We start from the raw sequence: 12547 nt of genomic DNA on the forward strand, positions 1-12547 counted from the left end.
GCAAGGCAGTTCATACTCGGTTATTGTTTCAGACTATCTGCAGACTCAGGAAGACCGACATATTGGTTTATATTAAGGTTGTCTTCGGAACCATAAGAGCTAGAGATTTAATTTTCTCTTTAAAGGAAAGATTAGATTCTGAAACACAATTCCACAGCAGCGAGAGACTCTGTGGCAAATTCTATAGTCACTCAATGGAGCCCTAATTGAAAAGCTCAAGATGCCAGTAAAATAGTTCTTAACACCTTCCTGTTAAAACAAACCCTCACAGAATGTTTTTCCTCAACGGTTTGAGCTGCGCTTTTTTACTCACCAATAACATGACTAGCCTCAATTTCCTTTCTCCTGTAACTTGGAATTTCATAAGAACATAAAAATGGCCATACTGGGGCAAACCAATGGCCCACTTAGCCCAGTATCCTGTCGTGCAACAGTGGCTGGTGATAGATGCTTCAGAGGGAGTGAACAGAACAGGGCAATTTATCAAATGATCCATCTTCTGTTGTCCAGTCCTAGCTTCTGGCAGTCAGAGGTTTAGGGACACCCAAACCATGGGGTTGCATCCTTGACCATCTTGGCTAATAGCCGTTTATCGACTTATCCTCTATGAACTTATCTAGTTCTTTTTTAACCCAGTTATACTTTTGGCTTTCCCAACATCCCTGTAAATAACAGAGGCCGCCTCTAAATTAGAATCATGCTCTGTAGAGTAAATGAAAAAGAAATAAATAGCAGCACCATTAACAACGTTGCTGATGTTATTCTACTGAATTCTAAGTGGTTTAGTCTCCTGTCCTTGCGCAAGGTAATGATTCAATAAGACTTAATCATCACCTGTGGCAGCAAGATATAGCATAGTGTTTCCGTGTTTGTGCTCCTGTTTTATAGGCTTCAGGGAGTTATATGGGCCCAATGATCTTGCCTGCCTACTAATTTCCACTTCCTGGATGGTGGAAAAATAATTAGTTTTTTCACTCCTGTGACTGGCTACCTTAAGTAAAAAATACTCATGAAAATTAATCACAAATATTACTGCAATCTATCTGAGGTACTTGCCTGAGCCCTGTAGTATGTGAGCACCTCACAAGCCTTAATCAATTTATCCACACAACAGCCCTGTGAGGTACTGAAGTGCTCTTATCCCCATTTTACAGAGGCAAAGTGAGGCTAAGCAACTTATCCAAGGCCACACAGGCAGTCTGTGGCAGGGCAGGGAAATAAACCTGGTCTCGAAATTCAGACTAGCATCCTAATCATTAGGAGATATTTGGTTCCTTATTTTGAGGGCTTTTGCTCCATAGCTCCTTCCTTTCCCCCTTCCTCCTCTTATCACTTGTGTTAAAGGAGAACCACCATTAAGTACAAAGCTGTATTATTTGTAGGGCTTATATACAGTGTAGATTTCTAGCCACTACAGCAGCCTGGTAAAATCACCATGAAAACCTACCAGCCAGAAGAAGATCTGCCCACCCACCATTACACTGATAATGGGTTTATGGGATTGGTGTTGATAGTGGGGGTAGTGATATTTTAATCATCTGCCAAAAAAATACCCACCCATGGTGAGCAGGCAAATACTATTTTGCAAACCTGCACTTGAAGGTTACCTGGTCATCAGCTCTTGAGTAGATTTGACAACAAGTAGACGGCAGTGGTGCCCACACACATGATAACAGGTTGACTAAGGAATGATTCCCATCAGCATTGAGAAAGGAAGTTGCACAAGTGTCTCAAGAAGAGTAACATCCCTGAGAGAGTAAAGAGAGTCAACAGCAATGGCAGGCCAGTTAGGAAGACTATGATGAACAGAGGGAGATAGAAGCATTCCCACCACCTTCCTCTTAATGCTTTGGAATCCATTTAATTGCCAGTTAAGCCAATATCATCAGGAAAAAAACTGATTAATGGTAGAACCAGTCCATCACCATGGTTACCTACTATTTTAACTACTAGATGGCAAATGGTTAAGGAGTCCAGAAGGAACAACATGACCTTCACTAGCTGATTTCCTCCAGTAAGATTGGAAAGGTTTAATCAAGCACAGGCATTTGAAGGTTTGGTTGGGACCATTTGAATGCCTGAGGGACCAGGTAAAGTATTGACCTCTGTTCTTTTCTATACTTACCACTGTTACTCCCCCAAGGCCACTCACCATATAGGTGCTTCAGGAGCCAACTCAGCAGCCCAGCGAAATATAACAGTTGATTGCATGGAAGATCCAAGTTTAGATCCCACGCCACCAGGCTGGAAGCACAATGGAGGAAGTGCTCAGCCATCACTGACCTTAAAGTCTATGAGCCCTTGGGAGCAGGAAGTTGGTACCTTGCTTTGATCCTGTCTAGTCCACTGGGGTTGTGGTGTTGGTGGGATCCAGAAGCAGTGGAGCTCTTCTACTCAATAGGCAGATCGCAGTGATGAAGAGACTGTCCTGAACCCTAACCCTGCACCTTAACACTCCCTACCTCTGGGAAAGTTTGAAAGCAGGTTAGAAATTAGCAGTTAGCTCTTACCTCTCTAAGGGGCTCATCCAAACACCCCTAACTTTGGAAAGTTTGGATCCATAGCTGCACTTTGTGGTACCGTAGTAATTGGCTCTTACTGAGTTGAGACTATTTACATAACTCACCACAGTGACCGCTTTAATAGCACCACTTTACTCACCTGTCTCATCACTAGGCTTGTCCTCCGCGGGCTCTATTTTTAGAGTTTCATAAATAGCTGACCCTTCCTCTTCATTAAAATCTTGATTTAAAAGAGAAAGAAGCAAAAGATAAATATCAGGTGGACTTTTGTTAATGAACTAATTCTTGATTTTTTTGAGTTTCTAAAGCAATGGTTCCAATATGGTCTAAATCTTGGAACAAATGACAAGGAGTCAAAACACATGGATTCTATGCTCAGTTTGCTGCTGAATTCTCTGTAATCTTGGGCAAATCACAGCTGCTCTATAACTCCCTTCTGAAAAATGGGTAAAATAATGTTTACCTACTTGACAAAGATGATGGGCCAGAACATATAAAATGCTTAGAGATCTCTGGATGAAATCTTATTTGTGATCCTTTTTCTTTTAAGGAAATGCAAGTATATCATTGTGAATGGGAGTCACAATTTTAATTGTTTGACATGATGCAATGACAAAGGTGTTTTAGAGCCAAACTGTTAATGACTGTTAATGAGAGCACTTTTAAAAGGTGCAGACTTAGCTTCCTATCCCGCAAACATTTAAACAGATGTGTAACTTTAAACAGTAAATGCTTCAAAGAATGGAACCCCAGTAACATTTTCAGATTTAAAAAAAAAGGAATGTAATTTGAATTAGCAATAAATACTAAAATATATTCCCCAAATACATGTTGTAATTTTAATTACTGTTTGTATTAATATGCAGGCTACACAGTATTGAGCACATAATAAAAAAATGCAATAAAACTTATTCGAAACTGTAGAAGATTCATTTCACTTTTCTAATAAATACCTATAACAAATGTCAAAACAAGACACTTTTGATCCCTTTAGAGTCAATTTTGAAATGTCACACAGGCAAAGAAATTTATAACTTCTTATTGTATAATTAGAGAAATTAAGAGCATATAAACATTGCCTTTAATTTTACATTTAACTTCCTCTTTGTTTTGTACTACAGACCAAACAGGATTTTAACTAGATTTGTAATGACTACCTTTCCCATGAAAGATTTTATACCCCAAACCATGCATCTGTTCAGGAAGAACATTAAACATTTTTATCTTTTCTTTTCTTTAAGTAGCTTTCAAAAATCAAATCAGCTTCTATAGCCATTGTAATAATATTCCATGGACCAGGAGCTTTTCAGTGTTCTCAAGTTGAGTAGAGCAGGTGAACTTCCTCATTTATCTTCTCTCCCCACAACTTCTCTTTTCAGCGAGGTCACAGTTTCTCAGACAGCTATTATTCTTTTAATCAATTTTATAAGCTTCCCACTTTCTCCTCCACTCAGTTTTGCATGTGCCGATAGACACTGGATATCTCACCAATACATCCTAGCACACATTTCTATTGTAATGTACAGAAGTGTGAAAGCTTTAGGACGTTGCTCATTTTTCATCATGCGTGAATTTACGTGAGACAATTACAACTGTAGGTGCTTTGCTGTGTTATTATAGGCATACTTTGACTTCTATATTTGGGGGGAAGGGGTGGGCAGCGCCAGTCACGCCAATGAGACCATGCATGGGAGGCAAATTCTGTGCCTGCCTGAGGCTTGCAGTTTGGGGATAGAAAGGAGAAAGGAGGTTATCGAGGTAGGAAGGAGCCAGGGGAGGGAGGGATTAGACATTACTCCAGCATGTTTCGGCTGGATCCCGCTGACCCAGTGGAGGGTTCCGCCACTGTCAGGGCTCTGGGCTGGGACCCAGTAGACTAGGGAGGGCCCAGGTCCCTCTACCCTAGCTGCTACACACCCCTACAGCTGCTACCTACCCCGAAATGGTGGCCTACCCTGCTTGCTATTAGGCCAAACGACCCTATGGATCAGGGCCACTAGGCCTTACTGCTCAGCAGCTAAGAGTGAACCCACTGACTCCAGCCGTTAGGCCTCACTACCCTGGCGTTGGGCCTGGCTATGGAGATTTAAGTGCAGGCCAACCATGCCCCGCCCCCTCACCAAAAGGGTAATGGGGTACACTCACTCCATGACAGGTAGGTTTTTACAATCGACATACCTTTAATTAAAATATAAAGATATCAAGACAAAGCACAGTACACAGTTATTTATTGAAATACTTGAAAAGGCCAGCAATGGAAAAAAATAGGTTTGTCATGAGGATTTTATTTTCATAGATTACTTGATCCATTATAAAAAGGTGCTGTCTAAAGGTAATTCTAACCAGCTATATAACTCACTGTGAACCATGCAACTAATACACACTAGTAGAGTAAACACTGTGTACTATGAGTTCTACAAGAATGATTTATAGTGAGGAATTAAACAGCAACACTTTTTGAATTATAAACATTTATAATATACAAATTATTTTCCATCTGATTTGAAAGGGCTATAAAACAGTGGAAAGTGAAACACCACAGAATTACACAAAGCATATGAATTCTGTCTGGCAGTTTTTGAAGTTCACTTTTTTCTTTTATAAGAGGAATCTTTTAGACAGCTAAACATGTCACAGGTCATGTAACATACAAAATCATTAGGCCACATCTGCCAGTGACTTTTTCCTTGAAATATAGTTCAGTGGGTAAATTGGCTGGCTCGTCATTTGAAAAAGAAAAAAAAAGCAAGCCACACATTCTGCCTAGGATAGCTTGTAGTCCCAAAAGAGAACTTCAGATGCATATGAAATAAATAAGTAATCCTTGAGCAAGTATGATCCTTGAGTTGAACCTATTCTATCGAAAATGAATTCCAATTGTACACTCTCACTATGTTGAAACATCTAAGAACAGTATTTCTAATAACTTTTTGGGAAGCAATGTCTGACTGCCTTAATATATACAGATTATTTACAACAAATTCCCTTTTGGCCTCACAAATTAAGCCACTTTAGTTGGCTGTTATGATGCAATTTTTCCCACACATTATGCAATACTGTAGTTATAGCTTTCATTTAAAATAATCTTATGCACGAATTACAAATATTAATAAAGTAACTCTGCATATATAAATATTTCTAGCAGAATTTAAAGCATTCAGAATGTACATAAAAATTTTTAAATTTGTATTTGGTAGGGGACAGGTGCTGCTTTTCAGATCATCGCTGCTTTAACAATGCTCTGTACATGGCAAAACCCAAAACTGCAAAGACTGTAGCACCAAAACTTGCTCGAAGCCAAAATGTGGAACTCTTGAGGTCTGCTTGTGTCACATGCCTGCAGTTTAAAAATAATAAAGAATTAAATTAATTTCATGACAGGAATGTCAGACAATTTGTCATGTCAAATAAAAACCTGCTTTTGGAAATGTATGAACACTTGTCACACTTAAGTAGCACACCACTAGGGTTTACAAAGTTTTAATCAATGCAAGCACTTGTCCGTCTCAAAGGTTTAGGACCTGATGCTGCAGCCCTCTATCATATGAGTAAGTCCCACTGAAATCAATGATACTATGCAAGTGAAGAAGGCTGCAGGATGTGGCCATCAGTCATCTGTGAATGGGAGATGGGAGTAGACTGACTTCTTTTAACAGCAGCAAAAACTACTTGGTAAAGGAAAGCAGCTACAAATAATTACGCATCCAAAGTGAGCAAATACCACAGCACTGTGAAATACTAGTAAGATAACATTTTTAAAAGGCTTCAGTTCACATATTTCTCCTTTTCATAATTAAACCTTCCAAGCAATGTTGTATTCCCACTTATTTAAAGTGCTGTCTTGCAAGCAGTTAACTGACAAGTGACAAGTAATACTTCTCCAAAAGCTAGAGCCACATCAACAATTTGCAAATCCCTCCCCAATATAGTCACAAAGAGAGCAGCAGGTAACTACTATTCATTACAGCACTACATTGAAAACTGTTAAGAGTAGAACAATGTGCTAGTGAACCAGGCTGTGATACTGACAAGAACAGAAAAAGAAACAATGTAACAGAGTCCGATGAAAGTGGTTGGATGACATAAAAAGCCACATTATGCATGACAAGAACAGAGATAGCCAATGACCCACCTCTCCCAGATATCACAAATAAAGTTTGTGAGCATGCTCAGTTAAACACTGCTAGCCCTCTTCAAAATAGTCTCAAGTATGACAGCTTACCATAACGCAGTAGATGAAGTGTTAAGTTATTACAATTACCTTAATTTAAGGCACACCAAGTTTCAAACTGATTGTTACGGAGGTGATTTAGAGACCCTACATTATATAGCTAAGTTTATATAGCTTATGTAGTTTTAGACCTATATGGGTTATTGGTTGAATGCTTTTAAAGCAGTTACAGCGCAAGGATCATGCAAATATTCTGTGCAGGCACCATGTGCAAAACAAAGTTAGCTGACTACACAATGGGAATTACAGAGCTATCATTCTGCTTTATGAAACATGGATTGTGTAACTTATGTTACCACAACATATAAACCAGTTTAAAATATTGTTTAGCAGACATTTATGGTAATAACATGTACCGTATATAAACACATTTATAAATTTGCATACTAGTGTTCCACATGCTGCAGAACAGGCACAGCTTCTTCTGTTTATTGCTCCCGAAGTGAAATGCAGCATATGAACAACCACTTGCATCTGCCCTCCAAATTCCTATTCTTATTAAGAAGTTCCTTGCAAGATTATGATCTTGAAACAGACCAAACTCATGGTTTCTTGCAAGCATTAGTTCCTACAACTAATTTCTACAAAGTATCTCCAAACGAGATGTCAAGTAGGTTTTGTTATTTTTTTTAAAGGGGAAAAATGCCAAGATCACCCCAGTTAGGATACGGTTACCTGTCTTCAAGTAAATGTGGATCAAGAGATGACTCCATGAAGATAGAATCTTCTACAGAGCTGACGGCGTGCACCTGATGAATAATACTGCTCTCCTCGTCTGCTAACAGCATGGCACCCAACTCATCTATATGGGGTCTTAACCTTTTTACACACATGCACAGTTTGCAGTTCATAGCATGGCTCAAAACAGGACGTGACAATGTATCCCACAGTTACACCTCACACAATTTATATTCAGCTACTAATTTGTTTTCATCTAATTCCTTGCTCTTGTGCAGTTGTTAAAAAAACATAAAAATAGGAATTTGTTCTACGACTAACTTGGTAACTAAATTAAATACCAAAAAAAAAGAAGAGTATGCTTAAAGACCTAAGGTTGTAGCATTAAGCAACAAAAAGGAAGCTGCTATAGAAGCTGAAAACCCATGCTTGACTTTTACCCGAGGATACTGCAATACGCCTATACCATACACTATGAGTATGTCTTCACTGCACGCACACGCGCGCACACACATACACACACAAAAGGGTATGTTCTTAACTCAGGCTAAAAAAGCAGCAAAGACACACGAGCTCATCTTTTAATTCAGGTTAGCAGCTTGAGTTAAACTGATAATGAATCCTGAAGTTGAACTTGAGTTGCTAACCTGAGTTACCCGCCAAGCTGCTATGTCTTTACTGATATTTGAACCCAAATTAGCTAACCTAAGTTAAGAACACCCTTCTGTAATGAAGACATACCCTAACTGCAGTAAATCAGCAAAACAGACTGTGTTAATACAGGAGTATTAGCTCTAATTCTGATTAATTTCTTCTATTATCCTTGGGTCAAGTCTGTATTTTAGCTTTAAGAAAATGTAACTTGAAAATGTTTTTGTAGAGTGAATAAGTACACTAAAACCTCAGTTTCAAAACTTCTTAAAATACAGAACAACGTGTGTATATACAGACAAATTTTGAAGGGTGCACATATTTTTTATATAGTGAACAGCTCAAAGTTTTTTTAAATTGACAAAATATTTACACATATTTTAAATGAATCAGTTTAAAAGTGTGAACCTACACTTGTTTATTTTTGGTATAACCCCTTCAACTTTTATTTGATTATACCACATGAAATTTGTCCCAAAATCTACGGCTTCCATATTAGTACCAAAGAAAGCTTTTACATTTTAGGCGTTCCTTCTGATCTCAACACATAGGCATGCCAAATATATTAAAATAAAATTTCAAAATTTTAAAATGATGTGTATAGGAATCTATAATGCATGAATGGTATGTCAGAAGCTATTATACTACTGTCAGCTAGCCAATGATACTTCCACTAACTCCAGTGAGGAAAGAATTTGGTCCCTATTTTAAACAAGACAAAGATTATCCTAAATTAGGACTAGAAACTGATGCAGAATTTTATGAGATCTTGCCTGCTAGTAATAAGATTTAGCCATTCGACTTTCAGTAGTTTATTAAGCTTTCAAAATAAGATCTGTGTTAGAGCATTTGCTCCACATTATATTTAGAAACACAGAACCCAAGTTTTTAAAAAAAAATTTGGAAAGAAAAAGCACAGAACTTCAATTCAAATTGCCCTTAAGTATTGAGGCATGTAACTGTTTTTATCACCTGCTATTTTGGTGACATAATATGTTGCAATCTAGTACAGTGTTTCTTTTAATAGACTTTAACAACTCACAAGAAGTTAGCATCACACACTAAGCAAGGTATTAACTGAGCATGCCTATTAATTACACATGGGAACTTGCTGAGCTGTGGGGCCAATACAGACAAGCTTTTTAATCAACATTAGTAGCAGAAGAATCCCAAAATTTGGGAGGATAATCTTAATTATTAAAAAGCTCCAAACATGATCTGCATGCTAACTGGCAAAGAATATAAGAAAAGTAGCAAATGAGGTCAACACCACTTTGTCAAGATGAAAATGGACCAGCCATATGGATATTCATACCAAATGATAAATAATAAGTTTACAAACAGCAAGCAACACAGTTTACTTTGACAAACAGTATGTTTTAACCACAAGTTGTTAAGCAACTGAATTTAAAATAAAAGAATGCTAAGTATACATGCAAGTTGCTGCAGCGTTCATTTAAATATTATTACATTTAGGCACATAATTTTCTATGTTGTAAATACATTCTGGATATTAGAATTTTTTTCCCCATTAGGCATGTAAAATATGAAAAGCAACAAGTGCATCTTAGCGCACATAATGCATGAGGCAATGTAAAAAGCCAGTTCAGGATATTCTGTTTGTACAATAGTACATTAGCATAGCTTGCAAAATTCTGCCTGGCTAAAGCTAGTAATGAGTGGTAGGAAATGGTCAGTAAAAGAGCATTAATTTTCATCATCATCATCAAGGTAAAAGTGAAAAGAATTTATTTTCTTTGCCTGTAGAATTTAACAGATCTGTAGGATGATTTTGGAAGGCTGTATTAATATATTGACTAAAAATATAAGTGCACTATGCTATAAATACTTACATTGTATTCTAAGTACTACTACTTACTTTATTATATTTAGTAAAAAGTGCTTTTTGCAGATTGGGTTTCACAGAAGGCGGGTTTTACAGGCAACTGAAACTGAATGACCAATTCCTAAGACTTTTGAAATAATCATGTTTTTATGTGCAAGATTTTTTTTTTTAATTGTTAAATAAAACCCCACTCTCAGTGCTACTATTTCAATTTCAAAATCAAATTTAACTGAAATAAAATCTCCCTGATGGAACCATTATCACTCTCATGCATAAGAATCAATACAAATGTCTTGTTTTTAACCATAAACTCAGTTGCCAGAGTAAAATGCAGCTATTGTATAAGAGAAACCAGATGAATAAACGATTTAAAACCAACAAAGCAGAAAGAAAATAAATCTCATTGAACATTCAAAATAGACGCAGTATAGTTAAAAAAAAGTTGATGGTTAAAAAAGGGTTAGAATTACACAGAAAAAAATGTTTTTAAAAAGAGGTAAAATAATGTAATACAAGGAGAGTGAGTGCCAGCCAGACAAATGAAAATGAACACCTAAAGGAAAGAACAAATTAAAAATATAAAAATACTACAAAAAAGCAGGAACAAGTGCTTTCTCTCACACATGCAATGTACAGTGCTTAGAATGCAGTGCCCACTTCTTAGAGAAATCTATGAACAAGGACCCTGGGTAGTTCAAACCAACAATCCTGCTCCTCCATAACAGATACATCAGATGGATACTCGTCCACATTTCTATTTGTTTTTTCTGCTAAACTAGGAAATCCCAAAGAATCTCTTAAAATGGCCAGACACAAGAGAAGGTGAATGTACAGGTGGGAGGCAGGATTTTTCTTTTGCACAAAATCATTGCTACTGCATTAATTGCTGGATTTGGAATATTCAAAATGAATACAAAATATTTTTGTCATCATGATTATATATAAACACTAACTAGCAACACCAGCTAACAACAATTAGGGGTTAAATCTAAATGGATTTCAGTTTGTAGCTTAACTATGCAGGCCTCTGCTATCTAAAGGGTTAATATTTGGGGGAAAGGGGGGAAATCATGACAGTAGCTTCTCCACTCAGATAAGCCTTCTTGCTTACTATTTGTTTTGCCTGACTTTCTGACTTAGGGGTAAGCAGTTGTAAAAGCAAGCAGAGAAAACCATACAAGGTATAATAACTGCATTTTAAAAACTTCTTAATTCAAATGCATTTTCTGTTAAGGCTATTATGTTTTGTAGACATTAAACTGACGTCAATTAATGTTCCCTCATTATTTATTTTTCTTTAAATACCTTGTTTCCCCTGTAAAAATGTTCTTTAAATCTACCTATTCTGTTAAACCAGAAAAACACCTCCAGTGGCTCTCCTTGTAAATTTATATAATTAAAGGCTGATCTCTGCTTGCATTTTATGAAACAATATTTATGAGAATGAACTAACATCTTAGCTCTATTTTTCTTTTAAATAAATGTATTTACACACACACTACTCAGATCACTCTACTGAAGTGTGGACAGCCTGCGTCAAACTATGTATCCCATGATCCTTATGGGTTCAGCAAGAAAATGCTATGGGAGGAAAAGGAAGAGCTAGATAGGAGGGGAACTGGTTAGACAAAAGTATTGGTAGGTTGGACACTCACAATAAAGACAATGTGCTTTAAGTAAATGATCACATACAACAGATCACAGGAAGCCAACATTTTCTTCCAACATGGTTAGGGAAGAATTTCTACCATGCTTAATCTGCAGCAAGGGAAATTTAAATTAGGTATTAGGAAAACTTTCTAACTATAAAGGGAGGTTAAGCTCTGGAATAGGCTTCCAAAAGAGGTTGTGGAGTCCCCATCATAAGAAGCTCTTAAAAATAAGTCAGACAAATTTATGGTCATTTACTTGGTCTTGCCACAGCACCGGGGTCTGGACTTGATGACTTCTCAAGGTCCTTTCCAGCCCAATATTTCTATGATTCTATGAATTCTCTCCCTCCTAAATTATGAATGAGTCACAGAGAAGGCGGCACATTTTGGTGCTTGTGATTCCCTACTGCACAGTGTCAATGGCTGGGGGTGATGACAAAACTGGCCAACAGAGGATAGCATGTCTGCCAGAGTCCCCACTATTATCTTGGATGAATCTGGTAAGGGATCTGATGGAGGATTTTCAAATAGGAAAGCAGCAAGGGGAAGGAGAAGCAGGCAGCCAAGAAACAGGGACAACTATCCATGACCATTCTGAAAGGGGAATTAGGCATGGATTATGTGACCCCATCCCCCACCCTGTCAACCTACCCCTCACCCCCTCTGGGGTCACAGCCTTCAAAGCGAGGAGTTTGAAAAGTTGCTGTTTTCTGGGATTTTCAAGTGGTGTGAAATTGGCTGTGTGGCTGGCATTGAATAAGTGGGTGAGGACAGGTTTCAAGGGGATTTGTTTGAGGGACAACTTCACTAGAATAGGTGCAACATGAATGGATAGTGTCAAATGTTTCATTGTCATTTCTAAATCGATAATCTTAATTTTCTGAGCTAAAATGTTTCTCTTCTATAAATTTATACTGTACTGTTATGAGTTCTGCTTTGAACTCTTAAACGTATATTTCACTAAAAC

The 12547-nt window shown here is 37.5% G+C and overlaps 1 protein-coding gene across 5 annotated transcripts in view; it reads right to left on the reverse strand.

Moving 5' to 3' along the window:
- Positions 1-4678: 4678 nt before the first annotated feature.
- The window catches only part of RHOT1 (ras homolog family member T1), a 39847-nt gene continuing 31978 nt past the window's right edge, over positions 4679-12547 (reverse strand). For 3 of the 5 annotated variants that reach the window (XM_067547380.1, XM_067547386.1, XM_067547381.1), the window contains 2 exons: positions 7429-7572; positions 4679-5859 (listed from right to left, as the gene is read on the reverse strand). In XM_067547380.1, the coding sequence (XP_067403481.1) occupies positions 5742-5859; positions 7429-7572 (262 nt within the window). In that variant the 3' untranslated portion in view covers positions 4679-5741. The remainder of the gene's footprint in view (positions 5860-7428; positions 7573-12547) is intronic. The other 2 variants (XM_067547385.1, XM_067547384.1) reach the window with 1 other exon arrangement.

This window comes from Emydura macquarii, unplaced genomic scaffold, assembly GCF_026122565.2.
Source record: "Emydura macquarii macquarii isolate MOO-44397 ecotype Brisbane River unplaced genomic scaffold, CSIRO-AGI_Emac_v2 contig_1230, whole genome shotgun sequence".
In the NCBI taxonomy this organism is placed as follows: Eukaryota; Metazoa; Chordata; order Testudines; family Chelidae; genus Emydura; species Emydura macquarii.